Below are 17,693 nucleotides of genomic sequence, written 5' to 3' on the forward strand. Positions count from 1 at the left end.
CTGTCAGGTATAGTGTTAATTTTGCTTTCACTGGAAGCTGTAAGTTTTCACAGTTTTCACTGGAGTTCAACTGAGGCTATAAAATATTTTATTTCTAGGCTTTCTATTAGAACATATTCTTTGAATTCCAAAGGATCTTTCCTGTTTTGTTTCCTTCAGTATGACTCACTCAGAGTACTGAAAACTTTTTATTATTGTAAGAAAAGAACTTAAACCAGTTTGTACTGAACTTAACCCCAAATTTAATAGTAGGTATGTGTTACTAAACAAGAAAATGCTCTAAAATTGCAGGAGCAGCAGTTAAGCAGTTTTATTCTTCTCTTATTCTTCATGTTGTTCATACAAAAGTACATTGTTATTAATTTTTTTCTTCTCTAAAGAGGAGTTGTGGAAAGTGACACCATAATAGACCTAGGTAGGAAAATACTCATGGCTGGAGTTCCTAGGGACTACCACAATGAAAATACAAGATGTAACAAATGCAGTATCATAAAGGGAGAAGGGACAGCTTTCGCTTTGAAATTAAATACCTGGACTTTTAGAGCTGTCTGTTTTGCTTAATTCATTGTATGTTGTAATGTAAAAAAAAATTAAAAATCAAATCAGTTACATCTTGGATTAATTATTAGAGGTTTTTCAGTTTTTCAGCAGTCAAAGGAATAACACACTAAAAGCACAGCACACCAAAAAGCACGAACAATCTTAGTGTCAACAGAAATGCATTAATTTAAGTACAGCAATACAAATTGTGCTTTACCCAGTAGCTGGCTAATTGCTCCCTGGTCACACAAATTAAGGTTCACAGCATCATCGTAAAGGGAGGCAACAATTCTCAGCACTCTGAGGCTGTAGCGCATTTGTGCAAGTTTGTTGCCACGACCACCTGTTCCATGGAAACTGTTACCTTGACCAAAGAAAGGATCTGTGGAGTAATCACAATGAATATTGGGTTGGCACAGTGTATGCTCAGAATAATAATGTTCTCAGGAAACAAAAAAATCAGCGTAAGCTAAAAATTAACAAAAAATCCCCCTTAAAATTAAACAGGATTCTTGTTTAAAACCCTGTAGTAATAAGCCTTTCTGTGTAAGGTTATACTTTGTACATGCATAAGAAAGGTATGATTTCGGTGAACATTTAAAATCATTTTAACATTTTTTAACCATACTAGGTTAATGAGCAGTCTTCAAAACTGAAAATATCTACTTTAGCATGACATTTAATATCAACCTTTTGATATCCATTTGACCCAAATAAAACATCAATTTTATGATAAAAATATCTATCCCAAGCAATCTAGTCACTAAAATTGAGTGCAGTTAGTTATCTTTTTGCTTAGCCCATACCTGATGCCCACAAACCATCTTTAGTCTGGAAGCTGCCTTACTGTGTACACCTGTGAGTTAACATGTCCTCCCTCATAGCAAGAATTACTGGTTGGACTTGTTGCCACAATAGAAGTATCTGACTGGTTTAAAACACAGGCAGCAGAGGTGTTTGGCTGCCCACAGAGCTTAAGGAATATCAGTATAGTGGTACACAGGAAAAGGGGCAACAGTTTATCCTTCAGTAGAAAAAAAAATGATGGCTGGTTATTTTTTAGAAACATTAGCTTTCTAAGTGACCTACCAAAAAAGAATCATTATGAGCTCATGAATTTTACATTTTTCCTTCCTGTCAAAGAAAGAAAGTACAGTTGAACTGTGTTTTGAGGTTACCTATGTGTGAAAGCCATGAGCACTTACTGACCTTGGCCTATACACCATTCTAGAAACACAAGGAGAAGAGTATTCGCTTGGCAGGACAAATATTTATCTATTAACACAGGAGCCACTGCAGCTAAAACAGCAATTGCATGAAGCTGTAATTCTTCATATTGGGCAGCAGACCAGTCATAAAATCCAGGCTTTTGATTTGGTTTTACATAATAAAGCAAAGCTGGCATCACATCATTTTCACTGAGGAGCTGCAGAGTTGAGACAAACAGAAAGAGAGACATCTTGCAGGTTTCACAAGCAAATAAGAAAAATCTAAAGCAATGAGTCAACTTTATCTGTCCTACACTAAGAAAATTACTTTTTTATTGAGAAAGCATGTCACGAACACTGCAAGTGTTCTTTATATTCTGTAGCTTTCCCACAGGTTGTGGTTTCTTAAACTTTATTATGTTCTTCACGTGTATTTTAATAATACTTTGCAATCAGTTGTCTGCAATTTTCCTAGCATGGTCTAAGTTTCTAACTTTTCTAAAATAGAAATTGTATGCTGCTTTAAACAGCAGGATTTGGCCTAAGCTATGTAAGAATTCTTGATTTTGAGAACAGCTGATTTCAGTGTACTAAACTATGCCAGATGGACAGCTAAGTAATATTCATGTGATTCCCTTGTCTTTTTTTTCCCACATAATGTATCTTCTGTTCTGTTACAACTCACCTGTGCAGCAGATGGATTTTTAGATAAGACTCCTATTATGTTAAATAGTAACTTCTTCATCTCAAAGTCCTCATAAGAGTAGGTAAGTTTAAGACCTTCTACCAAGGGACTGGGAATTTTCACTATGAAGTAAATTGTAAATGAGTTACAAAAAAATCATCATCAAAAGCAAAAATAATGTAATTATGTAGTATGAAATCTCTTACCTTCATTAAATGTTGCAAGTACTATTAAGAGCTTTGTAAATCCACTTTCCTAATAGACATTCGAAAAACATACATTAATTAAATTGCAGCAAAATGAAGACCTATAATTTATTTTAGTTTTGATTTGTTTCCTCAGAATATGGAGCTTAATGTATCCTATGGCAGAATAAACAGACTTTTATCAAAGAAGAGATCAGCCATTTGGACAGTTTACAATAACAATGACAGCCCTAAGGGTACAATTAGTTAAATCCATGTTTCATTCAGTACAAGTCTGAACTTCTATGGGGAATTCCCAAACACATGTATGCGCTGCTATAATCTACCACACAAGAAAACCCAATTCTCAGTACTCTTAGAATTGTGGGTTTTAAAATGCGTTTGTGCATGTTTTTACATCAGAGTCATCAGTACATATAATTCTGTGTCTTCAGTTGTGCATATTAATACACTTCAACTTCAGTGCATTTACAAGTAAACATATGAAAACCGCATGTATGGGCAGCATGCATTTACAAATACCACATATTAAAAGTTCAGAAAATAAACTCTTGTAATTTGTAGCTCTTAGAGAGCTAACAGAAGGACAGTAATGTGTAATAAAAGTATGGATAAGACCAAGGCTAAAAGGTGCCTATGCAGAACACTAGAGGCAAAAGAGCTTTGTTTCTGAGGTGATTAGAAACCATTAGAAACCAGGACATTGCTCTTCTTGAGCAACATAACATTAGCTTGGCTTCAGTACTGTGGCAAAGCCGCCACTGAGCTTTCCACCAGTTCCAACAGGAGCAGAGCTCACAAAAGACTGTGGAGACATCCCAAGAGAATCAAGCAGTTCTAGTTTCATAGCAGCTTTTTAGATGCATCCAGAGAAAGCTGGGCTCAAGTTTGTTCAACCTAGCTCTGGAAGTTAGCATCCACCCAAATGATTTTAACAATCAGAAAAACGTTGCAAAAGTAATTTTAAAGAAAATATTGAAGTATACAACTATATCACCTGTTAGCTTTTGTCTCTATGGTATAAATTCTCTGTACAAAGACATTGCAAAGTGATTAAATAAAAAGCAATTTAAAATTTACTGATGTTTTCTCCTTACTGATTAAAGCAGTACTAAATTCTGATGGAAACCAGTAAGCAATTAGCAAATAGACAATTTTGTTCTAACACAGAGATAATATCCTTATGAGCTTTACTTTACATATATTTTCCAGTTTGCTTGTGGTGAGAAAACTATTTTACTTTTCAAAGGTTCAGGTTTCTGTGCCGATTTCTGAATTATGTAAAATACAAGATTGACATTTCTGAAGTTGCTTGGATGGTATATTAAAAAAAGAAGGGAGCATTCTGAAGCAAATTCCTCTGGTATTATCTATAAAGCAGGATTAAATGGTAATGTTAATGCTTTTCCGATATTTATACCTTTTAAAATCTCTAGGAAGGCTGAGAGTACAGAATTTAATTTATTTTAATATTTTCTTTGCATAGAAACAATTTTTGTTCATTTTAGTATAAGGAATTAAAAATATGCGTCCTCTTTACTTACCTTATAGGAAGAAACTGCCCTATTTCTAAAGCCCAATAAACAATTTGAATGTTTTATACATCAAATATGTTGCCGCAGTAGTATAACAGACATTTCATACTAGTTAGTATTAAATGGAAAGCTTGAATGAAAAATCTGTAATTTGCATTACAGATTATGAAATCTCTTTAGTAATGCAGCCAATTGGAAAACTTCTACTCAAGTAGAAAGCAACACATTCCTGAACAGCCAATAGATCTACAGGAATCTGATTGCTTAACTATTCAGTTCATATGCCACAACTTCATTTGAAGTTCTAAATCTGAACTATAAAACAAGAAAGGAAAGGAGTATTAACATCTATAAAAAGTTAACTTCTCTTCAGGTTTCTCATAAAAATTCTGAAATATTACAGAAGAAAGAGTCATCCACATTTCAGGCAAGTCATGATAGTGCATTATGTGATCTAGTCTTCAAAAGAATTTATGTGCCTCTCATTAACTGGACCTAAGTAATTATTTTCTCAGCATCTTACTTAGAGCTTCTGAGCTGATTTTGGACAACCCTTCTTGTTGCTGGTTATGAGGCACAGATTGAATTTGGGCCATCTGAATGTAGACTGTACTCCTATATCTTCAAACAACAAATGAGATTTAGTGCAAAAACTCATTGTAACAGAATGGCACATCCAAGAATCTGCACAAGAATACAAGAGTTAAGATTAACTTTTGCACATAAATAGCATTAGTGTAATTTTCTAAGTATCTAATAAGGTTGATGCCAGCACTATTGGCCATTGACCTCCAGATCTGAAGTCTCTTTGAGGTAAAGACAATTGCCTTTTTTTCATTAAGAATGTTTTCTTGCTCAGCAAATCCAAGAAAAAAGAAAGCACTGGAGACACATTAGAATAAATATTAAAACCCTAGTGGGGAAAATTACTGCGCAATATAATAACAAAGGACAGTCTCTGGAATATAACTATAAATACTTACAATCATGGGTACTGCAGGGTTTTCAGCTAGTAATGTGGCAATCACCAAGAGGTCATTCCGTAGCTGACGATCACAGTGCCGGAAACCATGCAGGGCATCTACAAATACTTCTTTCAAAGCACTTTAAAGAAAATTAAATGCATTTTACCTTTTCCTTTCATATTCTAATGTTAGACAGCTCTACAGATATGAATTCTCATTGTGCACAGATAAAAAGCCTTAGGGTTTAACTGGAAGAGAAATAACATAGAGCTTTATTATAAAATGGATTCTTAGTGTACCACTAGACATCCAACTTAAGTATACATGCAAGGTGCATGTATTACAAATTACACCTTCCACTGTTTGTGTTATAATAATTAACAGAAAGACCTAATATTTACTCAAGCATGGAACTGGATGTTGTTCAATGATTATTGACAAGAAATGGTCTAAACTTAAGCAGTTAAAACACTGTAACTCAGTAAGGAAGAACCTGTTATTTACTCCAGCAGAAGATCTAGAAATAAGCCTTGTATATCATAGCACAGAATTGCCTACTAATTTTATAACATAAGCACTTCAGCGGTGAAGGAATACTGGCCTGCTGAGACTAACACGCAAGCTTGAAAATGCTGCAATGAACTTTTTCATCATACAAAGCACTAGATAGGGCTATTCCTCCTGCAGTATGCAGCAGAACACCTTGTTCTTGCCCTGTAACAGTCACAACTGTGTGTGACAATACTGAAAACTTAATGAGGATGTAATGAGAGACCTCCATTCCCCATTTGCATTTTCTCTCAATTAATTTCAAGCAAAATGCTACATAACAGCAATGCTTTAGATGTCTCCAAAATTACAATACTAATTCATAAAATGCTTCCCTGTACTTACTGAACACATTCCAAGCTACTGAGCTGATTAACAACTTCTTCTTTTGAGGCGTTTTCTAGCAGGTTCCATAGGATATGTGAGGAGCGGAACACCAGCTGTCCTGAGGGATCAGCACAATTTAGATACAAACAGAGCCTGCTGGCTGCTTGGGCCTTCATCATTAGTCTGCAATTTGCTCCTGAAATTATGAAAATCTGAATAATTAATTCCCTGTAGGTCAATAATTGTTTTAGGTATGTTCAGAGAACAAATGGTCTAAGAACAGCAGTAATGAGATTGTTGAAAGAACAGTTCGTACTAACCAGAGCTGGAGAGATGCTGGAGAGCTTTAAGTACCCATAACTTCTCAGTAAGTTGATTTTCAACTAATGTTAGTGACAAAACAAGAGTTTCTGCTAATCCTCCTAATTCAGCCATCTGGATTTTATAACTTGCATTTGTTGGCTGGTAACCTGTACATACAATAGCTTTAGTTTTGATGCAATAAATACTCAGAATTTTCATAAATATTTTCATAAAATATTCTTCCTGTATCATATTTCCTTAGTCTTAAAGCACTTTAAAAAAAATACACAATAAGACCCGCTTTTCTTACATCTGAGTAGTGCCTAAAGCACATCCAACAGACACCCTCAAGCAGATTTAAATGCTATACAAACAAATTAATTGCTTCTTAGAATTTACAGAATGAAAGCAAAAGCAGGTTTAGAGAGAGGTGAAAAACTTTCTTCAGTCATGCAATAAGTTGTTGGTGCACAGCCTAGTTCTCTTCTGTAGCCTGTTCACTACAGACTTAATGCCTTCTATCATCATATTACTTAAAACATCCAATCTTTGATTTATAAGCTTGACTTTCTAATGTGTTCTGGTTTTACTTTTGGCCATGCATATGCAAATCTGTATTTCATTACTGAATTATGGGGAGAGGGGAAGCATCGAGAAAATATATTTATTTTTACATAGTAACTCATGAAAGTAAAGTTTATCTTAAACAGTATAAATATATATATATGTCAAACATCATGAAATATAGGATTGATAAATACAGATAATACACACAGTGAAATGAGTTTTAACTAAGCATAAACTCTGATAGGTTCCAAGTTGATATTACTTTATAGATATGAGAACTCTGCAAGATTAAACTTGGCAAGAGTTACATATATACTTAGAGATAAAAAATTTGACTTAAAAAAATCAGACTGAAACACATTCTTCATTTTGTGACAACATATCTGATTTTCTAAATCTGAAGAAGAATAAAATCTCTCAATATTTAACATTCACTTATCCTAATGGAATTATTTACAGATACAGAACTAAATGTACACAGAGCTGCTTGCAAAATTTGAGTCTTGTTTAAAAGGTAAAACCAGATTGGAATGCTTTCATATTTCTAGAATCTTGTGAGGGCTGTACCAGTTGAAGCTTGCTTAGGCCTCCTAAAATAAATGAAAACTACCAAGGGAGCCCAGGAACTAGTGCCATGCTGCAGGAACACAGCAGAGGAGCACACTGACATCAAGCCTGCTCCCCGACCTGCGCTCTGGATCCACACTGTGACAATGTTCACCTGAGGCTTGGCTGCCTATAAATCTAGTGCTGTCTCAGGGCACATCATCCTGTGGGAGGGGATCCATGACTGGCTTTGCCTGATAACAGCCCCTGGCACCATCATACGGGTCAAAGGAATAAATACTAGTGGATTCTGGTGACAGTTTGCATGCCTATCCATGATACCAGAGGATCATGCCTGAGCTCTCTGTAGCTTCTTTCTGCAGAGACAAGTCACAGAAATTATTCAAAGCCTATGCTCAAATGTGTCTATATGATATGAACTCAACAGAATTTAGATGGGCTCAGATCTATCACTCACAAACAAACACAGGTGAAACCAGAGCTGCTTCTCTCCAGGCTACATATACAAAGTTGAAAACTACATTCCCTTCTTACAGTTCTGATCCTAACTAACTTTGCTTTTTTCCCCTATTATCCACATTTCAGAGAACTTGTGAGCACTTCACATTTTCTGGATGCTATTGAATTCCATAAATGTAACAAATAGTTCCTTATACATTGGTGAACTAATTTCAGATTTTGAGCATACATTTCTATAAAAACATGTTAATTACACATTTGCCAATGCCATATGTTTAATATATGAGATAAAGTAATGGTATTTATAAAGAAAAATTAATCCATAGTTTAATAAAATAGGCATTTCAAAGTAGCTGGGATCATAAAAAAATAAAAATACTGTGCTTTACCTGAAAGTAGTTTTCCTGGTAGCTCCATTTTATAAAAGTTAATAACACACTTACAAATTTGTATCCTAACTTGGGAGCTTGGCACTCTCATCAAATAACCTGTCAGAAACAGGAAAAAAAAAAGTAATTTACAAACATTATAATTTTTTTAGAAAGTATTTTTAACACTTCTCTTTACAGCACTTATTATTTCCTTTGGTCATACCCCTTACAAATTTGTAATTTAATGCAAATTTTGATTATAAAATATTGAAGGGACAGAGACTCCCACACTGAAGAGGACAAAGGGGTCTTGGAAGAGTAGCATAAGTTTAATAACAAAGTTATCTTCTCTGCTTTACGGCTACAGACTCTTATAAGAGACTGGATGGTATTCCAGAAATTGTGGAATTCTAAAGAAAGCTACCACACTAAGCTGTTGTCATCACTGCCATGTCAGAAACTCTGCTCCTAGCAGTTATGAAATCAAGGGAGCACAGAAAGAGATCTTTTCCCACAAGATAATTTCATTGACAGCTACCAGTGCCTAGTATGGACAATATAAACCACCTTTCAGATTTTAGTGGTTTTTTGGACATGTAACTCTGAAGAGAACCTGTAACTACCTGAAACCAGGTGGTCGTTCTTCTGTCTACCTGGATCTGTGAAAATAAAAACTTCTAAAAGTATTTTTTTACCCATTGGAAAGATAATTCTTTTTTCCATGAGTGACAGGCTGATTGTGCTACCTTTCTACCATTTAAATCTTACTATTAAGTGAGCTGATATATCACTCTATTCTGAATCCTTTCTGACCTACAGTGCTTACAGTATTTTTTGTTGAAAATCAGAAATGTGACATGCAAAAAGATGTAAAAGGGTCGTAAAAAGATATTTTGGTATTAAGAGGTCCAGTGACATTAAAATATGATTTTGACACCTTTTCCTCAACAGCACTCTTAAAACATATTTCTGAAACACAGACGCTCATGGCTCATATGCAGCAGGAGGCTGAAGCCAGAAACTACTACTCCTAGTAAGGCATGGCATTAAACTGCCTTGCATTTTGCCTTTGTAGGTGATAGGTCTCAGGCTTTTGGGTTTTGAAGGCTTGAGCTCGGAGTCAGAAATTACTGTTTCTCACTTGTGTCTTCCATTTGGTTTCAAAGAAGCAGGAAGGACACATGTTCCTCTTATCCCAGGTTTCAGTGTTTATAGGAACACACGAATTTCTGAGATCAAAATGAAATGAAAGAGGCTATATTCAGGTTTAGTTCTTCATCTGTACTGATAAACTTATCTCACTTAGCTTTTAACAGTGGCAAATAGGTAATTCTGCTAGCTAATCTTCACGTTAGCTGCACAGCAAAGTGAGAATGGTTTCTAATACTAAAAAGCAGGGAGGACTGAATGAATAATTAAAAGAAATTACCTACATTTACTAAGAAGGTAACAAGAAATTAAAATCATGCTAATAATACAGTTGATTTTATTGTGGCATATCAGGTTCCACTCACCCAGTTGTGCAATGCATTTTGAAACTTTAGTGGAATAGTTTACTTCATCAGATGATTTCTTTTTTTGAAACGGTAACCTGCAAAATGGAATTTAAAAATATTAAAACTATGTTTTAATCAAGTCACAGGAAAAGCTCAACAGCTTTTTTCTTCTTCCTTGATAATTTTTGCAAATAAGGACAATGAACACATTCTTTGCAATGCTGATTCTTCACTGAAAGTTCCAGGTTCATAATCTGGCAATTACATGTTGGACATTAGCGCTACACGTCCATAGGTAATATTTTCACAATGCATAGATAATGAAACAAGAAATGCTGAATAAACAAATGTCATTTAAATGTGGAAGATAAATCCTGGAAGCTAGGCACTATCAGGCTATTGCAGAGCTAGGTTATATACTGACACATGCAGAGGTGGAAAAAAACTGGATCACATCTCTGGGCAAGACCTGTTGAAATGGATAAAAGTAAAACCAACAAGCTGACTCCAAATAGCCCAACAACAAATTTATTTTTAAAAAACAGGATACTAAGAAATATTCAATGGCATTTTTAAAATACTCAGATATGATATAAACATGTAATTGCTAAAAACTATCTAACAGTAAACATTACAATATTATGCTGAGGTCTCTGCACCGCACACTGTGGAAGCAGCTTTCCGGTACGTTTACCTCTGTAAACACTGCCAAAGAAAAATAAAGGAGAGAGCAAATAATGGAAGAAATGTAGGGGAAGGTGGGGGAGGGAAAAACAGACATTGGAAAAAAAGTGGGAAGAAGACTGGTAAAGAGAAGCAGTTATGAAAGAGTGGAATATTTTACTACAGGAGTTCATGTATCTGAAATTAAACTGTGAAAAACAGTCTCTGCCTCTAGTTATAGACTTCTCTGTCATATGAAGTAGCAGTGAATTGTGGTGGAATTTCCATAGTACAGAAATTAAATCAAAACCCAAGGGTGCAATTTTCCAAAATATATTCATTGCAAAACCCACAACTATTGCTGAACTGCTCTAACAGACGAAAAGTCTCACAGCTACATTTTATTGACTTCATACACTCATTCTCAGTTTTGTCATGCTTCTACCAAATGCCAAAGAAAATGAAACTGTGATGTACCTTCTCATTCTCCACTGTGTGGCAGCAAAGCAAAGCAGTACAACTGATGGTGCTCTAGGGAACTAAAAGATTCAGTTGATAAGTTCTATGTTTATTAAACCTAACAGCCGAGAGGAAGCCATGTATTTGAATATCTGTTTTACCATGTCACTAATTTTCTATCTGACAGGTTTTTTTAATCCTTTTTCTCTTCATTTGTAATTAAATACAGAAGTAACTGTAGTTACAAACATACTGTAAGTAATTTTACTGAATTATTGAGGAGAAAACTACTGACAACTGTGCGTAACACCTAAATTCTATTCTACGGATTATTTAAGGTACAGTATGACAATGAAGATGCCCAAAATTTCATGCAACACATTTTTAAAGTAAATATAAATCCTACATCCTCCAATTACTGTGGTTTGTTCTCTTCTGCAATATGGTTTGTAATTTGGTAAAGCTTACCTTCAAGTACTAAAGTGTCTTTGTGTCACCCTAGATTATAAACTCACTTAGGGAACTTGTCTGAAACAGCAAAACTTACCTCAGCACTACTTGGATGGTGAATCTTCTGAGGCCAGCAGTCCCAGAATGACTTAGGCAATAAGACACATTCAGTAAGTTTTGAATGATGTAATACCTAGCTCCACAGATACTGAACTGCTAAACTGGATCCCTCCTTCACGTCAAAGAGAAATTTGACACATGGAAAACATAGTTCATAACAAGGAAAGGTGATATAAAGGATACCTTGCAGATACAGGTGTTCGTAGATAGATTCTGTATGGATACGTCACTTGCCTTAGAAAATGTATAAACATGTTAATAAGCAGTGTTTAAATCTCTAAAAGAGGAGTGGAAGTACTTACCCAAATAATTTAATAAGTTCACATAAAGGCTCAGAGAAAGTTTCTCGTTGCTTCATTTTTTCTGAACACAGGTTAAGAATTTTGATGACTTGTTCTAAATCCTTAAGGGGCTTTTAATGTGAAGTTAAGGAAATCAGATTGTCTGTACTGCTATGCATCAGAAGAAAAAGCTGAAAATTGTATTCAATGTTGAATGTATGCTTCAATGACATGACCAAGAAAAAACAAGACCAATGCTTTCAAAGTTAGATGTCTAAAAGAAGCATGTGAGTCAATACTGAGGCATTTCGAAGCAGCCCTACTTTTACAGAAGCATAACTTCTGCAGATATGATTTAGGTGTCTTAGCTAAACTCACCAGAAGTTCAGCACTAAATTTCTAAAACTGAAGGATGAAAAGTTTTTACATCCCGGTGTCAGATTTACCTGTCTAAATTCTTAGACAGCCTTGTGGTATTTAAATTGTTTTCTACTCTAGTCCCAAGTGATTAAGTGAAGTTTGAAAATCTGGACCCAAAAACATACTATCTATTTTAGGGTAGAGGCACAAAATCAAAACTGAACAAATAACTGAGACTGAGAAAATACTACCAATCCACTGACTCACAGAAACTTCCTGTAAGTACTTTGCCATAGCTCAATTTTGAAGTAATGTGAGAGCTCAAATCATTGTGCAATTAGCTGAACTGTATGAAATTAATCACATTTTTCCATATGCCCACACCCTTCCTAGTACTTCTGATTACCCCATTTGTACTGTAACCATGAAAATAGTTTCAGATAAATTAGTTTGACTTCAATTTTTTTAAAATGTCTCCTTACTGGAAGCCACTGCCATTTTATTTGCTGCTTCTTAAATAGTGATAATTATTGTGCTTGTCTATTCTGACTGGAAAGTACACAAATTACATTTTGGACATTTTCCACCACTGTACAGGTGAGATCCCTCTATTGAATTTTGTGGTACATGAATCTAGTATCCAAGAATCTTACCAATCTACCAACCCTGGCTGAGTGTGCACAAGGAGGCCAATGACAAGGATGTATGTGAACCATCCCTGGTCTCCATGCTTCGCAGAGAAGTCAGAGTATTACCATATATAAAACACCATGACTTCAGAATTCTACAGTGGCAAAAAGGATACAATCCCGTTTTCAAAATGCTTGACTACCTTCTTGAGAGTTTTCAGCTGCTCTTTTTCCAAATCTTTCTTAAGTAAAAGAATGAAAAGCAGGTTTTAATTGCAGTTTGCCTCGGAACATTAAATGATTATGTTTATCCCCTTTAAATGAAAGTGGAAACCAAATTAAAAAAATCACAAGACACAATGAAATTCTGAAAGTACTTTGCAGCAGAATTAACTCCTTGATCAAGTTTCATTTCTAAGTATGAAATCTGTTCTCTTGTAACTGAAGAGGCTTTTTAAAACTCTTGTTCAAATGTGTAGGTTCTTTCTCTTAAATTCTTTGGGATTCTGTGGAAAGCAACTGAGAAAACCAAACCCATGTCACACATGACAGAAACGTGTACACATGTAGATCTAAGTGGTTTAGAATGCTCTGTGCCACTAGGAAACAGCGTTCAAATTCAAAGCTGAAAACAACTGAAGTGAGGATATGTCAGGGTGTGTCAGGGATGTGCAGCGTTCATTCCAGTGCTTCTGAGTGCCTGCAATTTGAGGCAGGCCAGGAAATTGTTTCAGGAATCTGAAAGCTCAGAATCCTTTTGACATATTATCATATATCTTATGCTCTCTATAGAAGCAGTAAACAGTATCACCCAGCACGTTTTTCTTCAGTCAGTAAGTTTATTCTATCAGCTCTGCATCAAAAAAAGGGCGGGGAGATACCTGAACTACTTATCTTTGGGGCATTAACTTAAAATGTGCTAGGTTTAATCGAATTCTTGTTTTAAGAATATAAATTATCTGTATTTTGGATCAAAATTAACTGATGGTTTAGTGAATTGAATCTGCCAAAACATCTTGTGGAGACCAAAAATAGTCTGTGGAAGCCCATGAGATGCTGCTTTCCTGCGTGCCTAAGCAGTCATATTTTTTCTTCAAAAGTGAACTTGGTATATTTCTCCATCATCACCTCCCTGGAGAATTGTTTGCAGTTAACTTGGGAGATTACATAAATTCTTTACATACTTTCTATAAAGTTGTATGTATTTCTGTTTCTCAGCTGTAGGTTCCAGTACTCTAAACTCAGATGAGCTAGAAATTTTGCATGTCTAGTTTTTAAATGCACATGCTTTTGTATTTTTTTTTAAGTGCCTGTGTGAAGCCATGCTGGATTTTACCTCTCCCTATATATATGTGTATGTTTTAATATAAAAACAGAACTGATACTATTTTCTATTACAATGACCATCTTTAGAAGTGTTCAAATACCAGAACAAATACTCAGCTTTGTGCTCTGTAGCTTCAGCCACCTGTACTGCATATAATAAACTCATTTGGATTTATTTAGTGCAGGTACCAAAGTAACTGTTATAAAACATTTGTCTATGCCCCATTACCACCTGTGTAACTGGGATAACGAGCTATCGGGGTTACTTACAGAGCCCGAACCTTCGAGTAGTTTGATGACGTGATCCAAATCCACTGATCTTAACTGTGTATCCTGAAAAAGTCACACTTTAAACTGTTTGTTTCTTTGCTTGTTTTTTTGAGATTTATGTTTAAAGGTGCTTAAACCTTAAATTGTGAAAGAGCCGCGTTGAACCGACATGAATCTCTCCAGGGATAGATAAATCCAGGCTCTGTGCGGAGCACAGACCAGGGCTTGTTCTCAGCCCGACGAAGTGGCCTGGCCAAGCCAAGTCAAGCCAAGGCACTGCAAGGAAGGGAAGGCAAGGAAGGGCAGGGCATGGCACGGCACGGCACGGCAGGGCAGGGCAGGGGCTCCTGGCCGGAGGTGACCCTGCCCAAGGGAGAGCTCACCTGGGCGGTGTCCGAGGCTTTCCTGCAGCGGTCTCCGCCGCTGCGCGGGGGGCCGGGGCCCGGGGAGCGAGGGGCCGCTCTCGGGGCGGGGGGCTCGACCGCGGCCAGGGAGGACATGGTGCCGCCCGGCCGCGGCGCCAGCGCGGCCCGCCGTTGCCATGGCAGCGGGGCGGCGCCTCCTCACGCAGCCGCGGCCCGGCCCGCCGGGGCCGCAATGCCGGGCCCTGGGACCGCCGGGCCCTGGGACCGCCCCGCCCCGCCGCGGCGTCGGGAGCTGGGCCCCCACTGGAACGGAGAGCTTGGAGGGAGAGCCTGGTCGATCAGTAACGTCTAATCATGAAAAAAACTACCATGGGAGACCACTTAGATAAACCCCAGACAGGACAGTCCTGCCTGGGGTAGCCTGGCTGCGGGGAAGAGGAGGAAAGGAACCTTTTCTCTGCATAGACCAATACAAAAAAAGTAATAAAGGCAGGGACAGAAGCACATGGAGATACGAATACGTTGCACAGTGAGCAGGTGTGGGAAGCTTAGTTGGCAGCCGGGATTCGTAGATGACACACCTCTTGGGCTCCTCACTTTACCTTCCCTTAATAGGATTTGGATACACTTTGGACAAGTTGCACATAAGTAACTTTGGATATGCACATACCCCAAGTCTTCCACTGCAGGCACTGTTGCTACCAACCTCAGTTTTCATTAACAAATAATTAACTACTCTGATTCCAAAGAAACATTTGAATATGTGAATAAATTTATTAAATGCTAATATGGATGTTTGAGTCTCCAGACAGCTTTTATAGGAAAAGGATTGATAACAGAAACAAGGAAGAAACCTTTATGGTTCTGACTGTAACCAACACAGTTCTTATTTTCATTCTTTCCAGCTTGCATTCTACACCCCTCCCATTTCATACCTACCTTCTTCAGAAGTGATGCATATCGTGTTTAATACTCACATACATCATAGAGCTCTCTTTCCATCAAAGGGAAAATACACAATACCACATATTTTGTATTTGTATATACACACAAATATCCATCCACTCTCTGTATTTAGTAGAAATTCAACTTCAAAATGACAGCAAAAACATAGCCTAGCATATATAGGATTCTAATTTAGAAAATGCTATGGCCCCTTTGAGGTGCAGAACATCCCAAGTTGTGATCATAGGAACACAGGTCATACAAAGATAGGACCTGCTGGTCATTATGTAGTGCCTTCGCCTGATGTGATAATGCAGCTGCCAGTCTTGGAGCTGGTGTCTGACACTTTTCATCCATCCATGTACACACATCTCTCCATTACTCTAACCATTTTACTGGCCCTTCCATGTTCTAATTAAACATTTGTTTCTGCGAACGTTCTGTTTTGTATCTGGGCTTACACTGGATGGAACAAGATTTTCTATTAAGCATCTGAGATTAATTGTACTGACAATGCTTATATGTCTGCAGGCAGTTAACAATAAACAAATCGGAATAAGTTTGTTTTTTTTTGCTTGGTGCCCAGATAGTAACTGAAGTTGTATAAGCTGAAGTTTTTAAGTTTATTAAAAAAAAGAAGCACTATCATTTATTTTCATTGTAGCTTAAGTGATTTGAAATTTTGTTGCTTGTGTTTTGAATGACAAATGTATAGAGAACATACATAAATTGGGCAACTTAGTCTGTAAATTATAAGCTTAGGTCACATGCCATTTGTTGGTTCACTGTTCCAAAGATCATATTGCAAAGCTCCATTTGCTCACTGTGCACCTTATTCAAAATTAAGCTTTTAAAACTTAGGATGAAAGCTACATGTGCAAGTATGACTACAGGGATTCTGCTGCCCTTGGCAAATGGCACATGTCCCATCCTCAAAAACCTGCAATCAACTGTGAAAATATTTACTTAACAGTTTTCTGTCCCAATTAGGCTTATATTGTGTTTTTATCACATCTACCTCTTCCATTGGTAATAGATAATATTTGAGACACCAAAGCCTTACTTCTGAGAGTTTTGAATCTTAAGACTTACAAATGTTAAGAAATATGTTTAAAAAATATTTATGTAGAGAGGATTTTTGTTTTGATTGAGGACAAACTATTTTGGTGTGAAGACACAGTTCAGCAGACTCTGTTCTTGAGGCAAACTTAAATCCCAAAAAAACCACAGGACTGTGTGTAGGACACGGCTGTGTGTTAGAAGATCAAAATTCCAAATCTAGGCCTGCCATTTATCTCCTGCTGACTTTGCTGAATGAATTATTTCCTCTACCCCTCTGAATTTGCTGTCTTAAGAAATCATGTTGCAAGCTTTTGAAGGACTATTACTCAACATAGGATACACCTTTCATGTGCTGCATTGGGGGTCTTCAGCTCTAGTCAAGTGATATCCTTTCCCTGGCTATATTGAACCTGTAGACTGCCCAAAGCCACCTGCACTGTTTACCAAATATGACACTGAGGTCTTTATAGTACATAAATCAGAGTCTTTTTAAGAATTAGTCTGTTGACTATTTGACTTCCTTCTTATTTTTGTTTCTTTTTTTTTTTTTGGTCAGTTCTGCCAGACCTCCTGTGTTTGATGTTCACAGGAAAAAAGGAAAGACCTGTAAGGTGGCTGGCAGTAGACTCACCCTTAACCTGTAAAGTCAACAGAGCTTCCAACATCTGAATTTACCTGCTTATACTATTAAAGTACAGTGTTCAGGTCACCCAGGTCACTGGGTGGTATGGATTTGAGGGGAACTTTCACACTGATCGTTATTATTCTAAGGAAACCCATTAAGTCACAGGAGACAAGTTAGGCTCTTGTACAAGGTACGGCTGGACAAAGGTGTAAGTTTGGGGCCCCAGCTGCTGGTGTAATATCAACATTCAGTAGAACAAGCACTGAGATAGAGAGATGCACAAACACATTAAATATTCTGAATTTTAAAAATACCTACATTCCATTTGGGAATCTGGGAAGGCTATGTAACCTAATGTGA

General features: G+C 36.8%; 1 protein-coding gene across 3 annotated transcripts in view; it reads right to left on the reverse strand.

Annotated features, from left to right (window-relative positions):
• LOC127477617 (GTP-binding protein 10-like) overlaps positions 1–14,894 on the reverse strand; it is a 54,112-nt gene extending 39,218 nt beyond the window's left edge. For 2 of the 3 annotated variants that reach the window (XM_051802129.1, XM_051802127.1), the window contains exons 1-13: positions 14,720–14,894; positions 14,337–14,399; positions 12,917–12,978; positions 11,773–11,882; positions 9,797–9,873; positions 8,301–8,399; positions 6,336–6,485; positions 6,034–6,211; positions 5,158–5,278; positions 2,640–2,688; positions 2,434–2,555; positions 1,750–1,966; positions 758–922 (exon numbers count right to left, since the gene is read on the reverse strand). In XM_051802129.1, the coding sequence (XP_051658089.1) occupies positions 758–922; positions 1,750–1,966; positions 2,434–2,555; positions 2,640–2,688; positions 5,158–5,278; positions 6,034–6,211; positions 6,336–6,485; positions 8,301–8,399; positions 9,797–9,873; positions 11,773–11,882; positions 12,917–12,978; positions 14,337–14,399; positions 14,720–14,879 (1,573 nt within the window). In that variant the 5' untranslated portion in view covers positions 14,880–14,894. Of the gene's footprint in view, positions 1–757; positions 923–1,749; positions 1,967–2,433; positions 2,556–2,639; positions 2,689–5,157; positions 5,279–6,033; positions 6,212–6,335; positions 6,486–8,300; positions 8,400–9,796; positions 9,874–11,772; positions 11,883–12,916; positions 12,983–14,336; positions 14,400–14,719 lie in introns of all 3 variants that reach the window. The other variant, XM_051802128.1, reaches the window with a different exon arrangement.
• Positions 14,895–17,693: the final 2,799 nt, after the last annotated feature.

The sequence above is a fragment of the Manacus candei genome, unplaced genomic scaffold (genome assembly GCF_025592945.1).
Source record: "Manacus candei isolate 608988 ecotype Guabito, Panama unplaced genomic scaffold, ASM2559294v1 h1tg000056l, whole genome shotgun sequence".
Taxonomy (NCBI): domain Eukaryota; kingdom Metazoa; phylum Chordata; class Aves; order Passeriformes; family Pipridae; genus Manacus; species Manacus candei.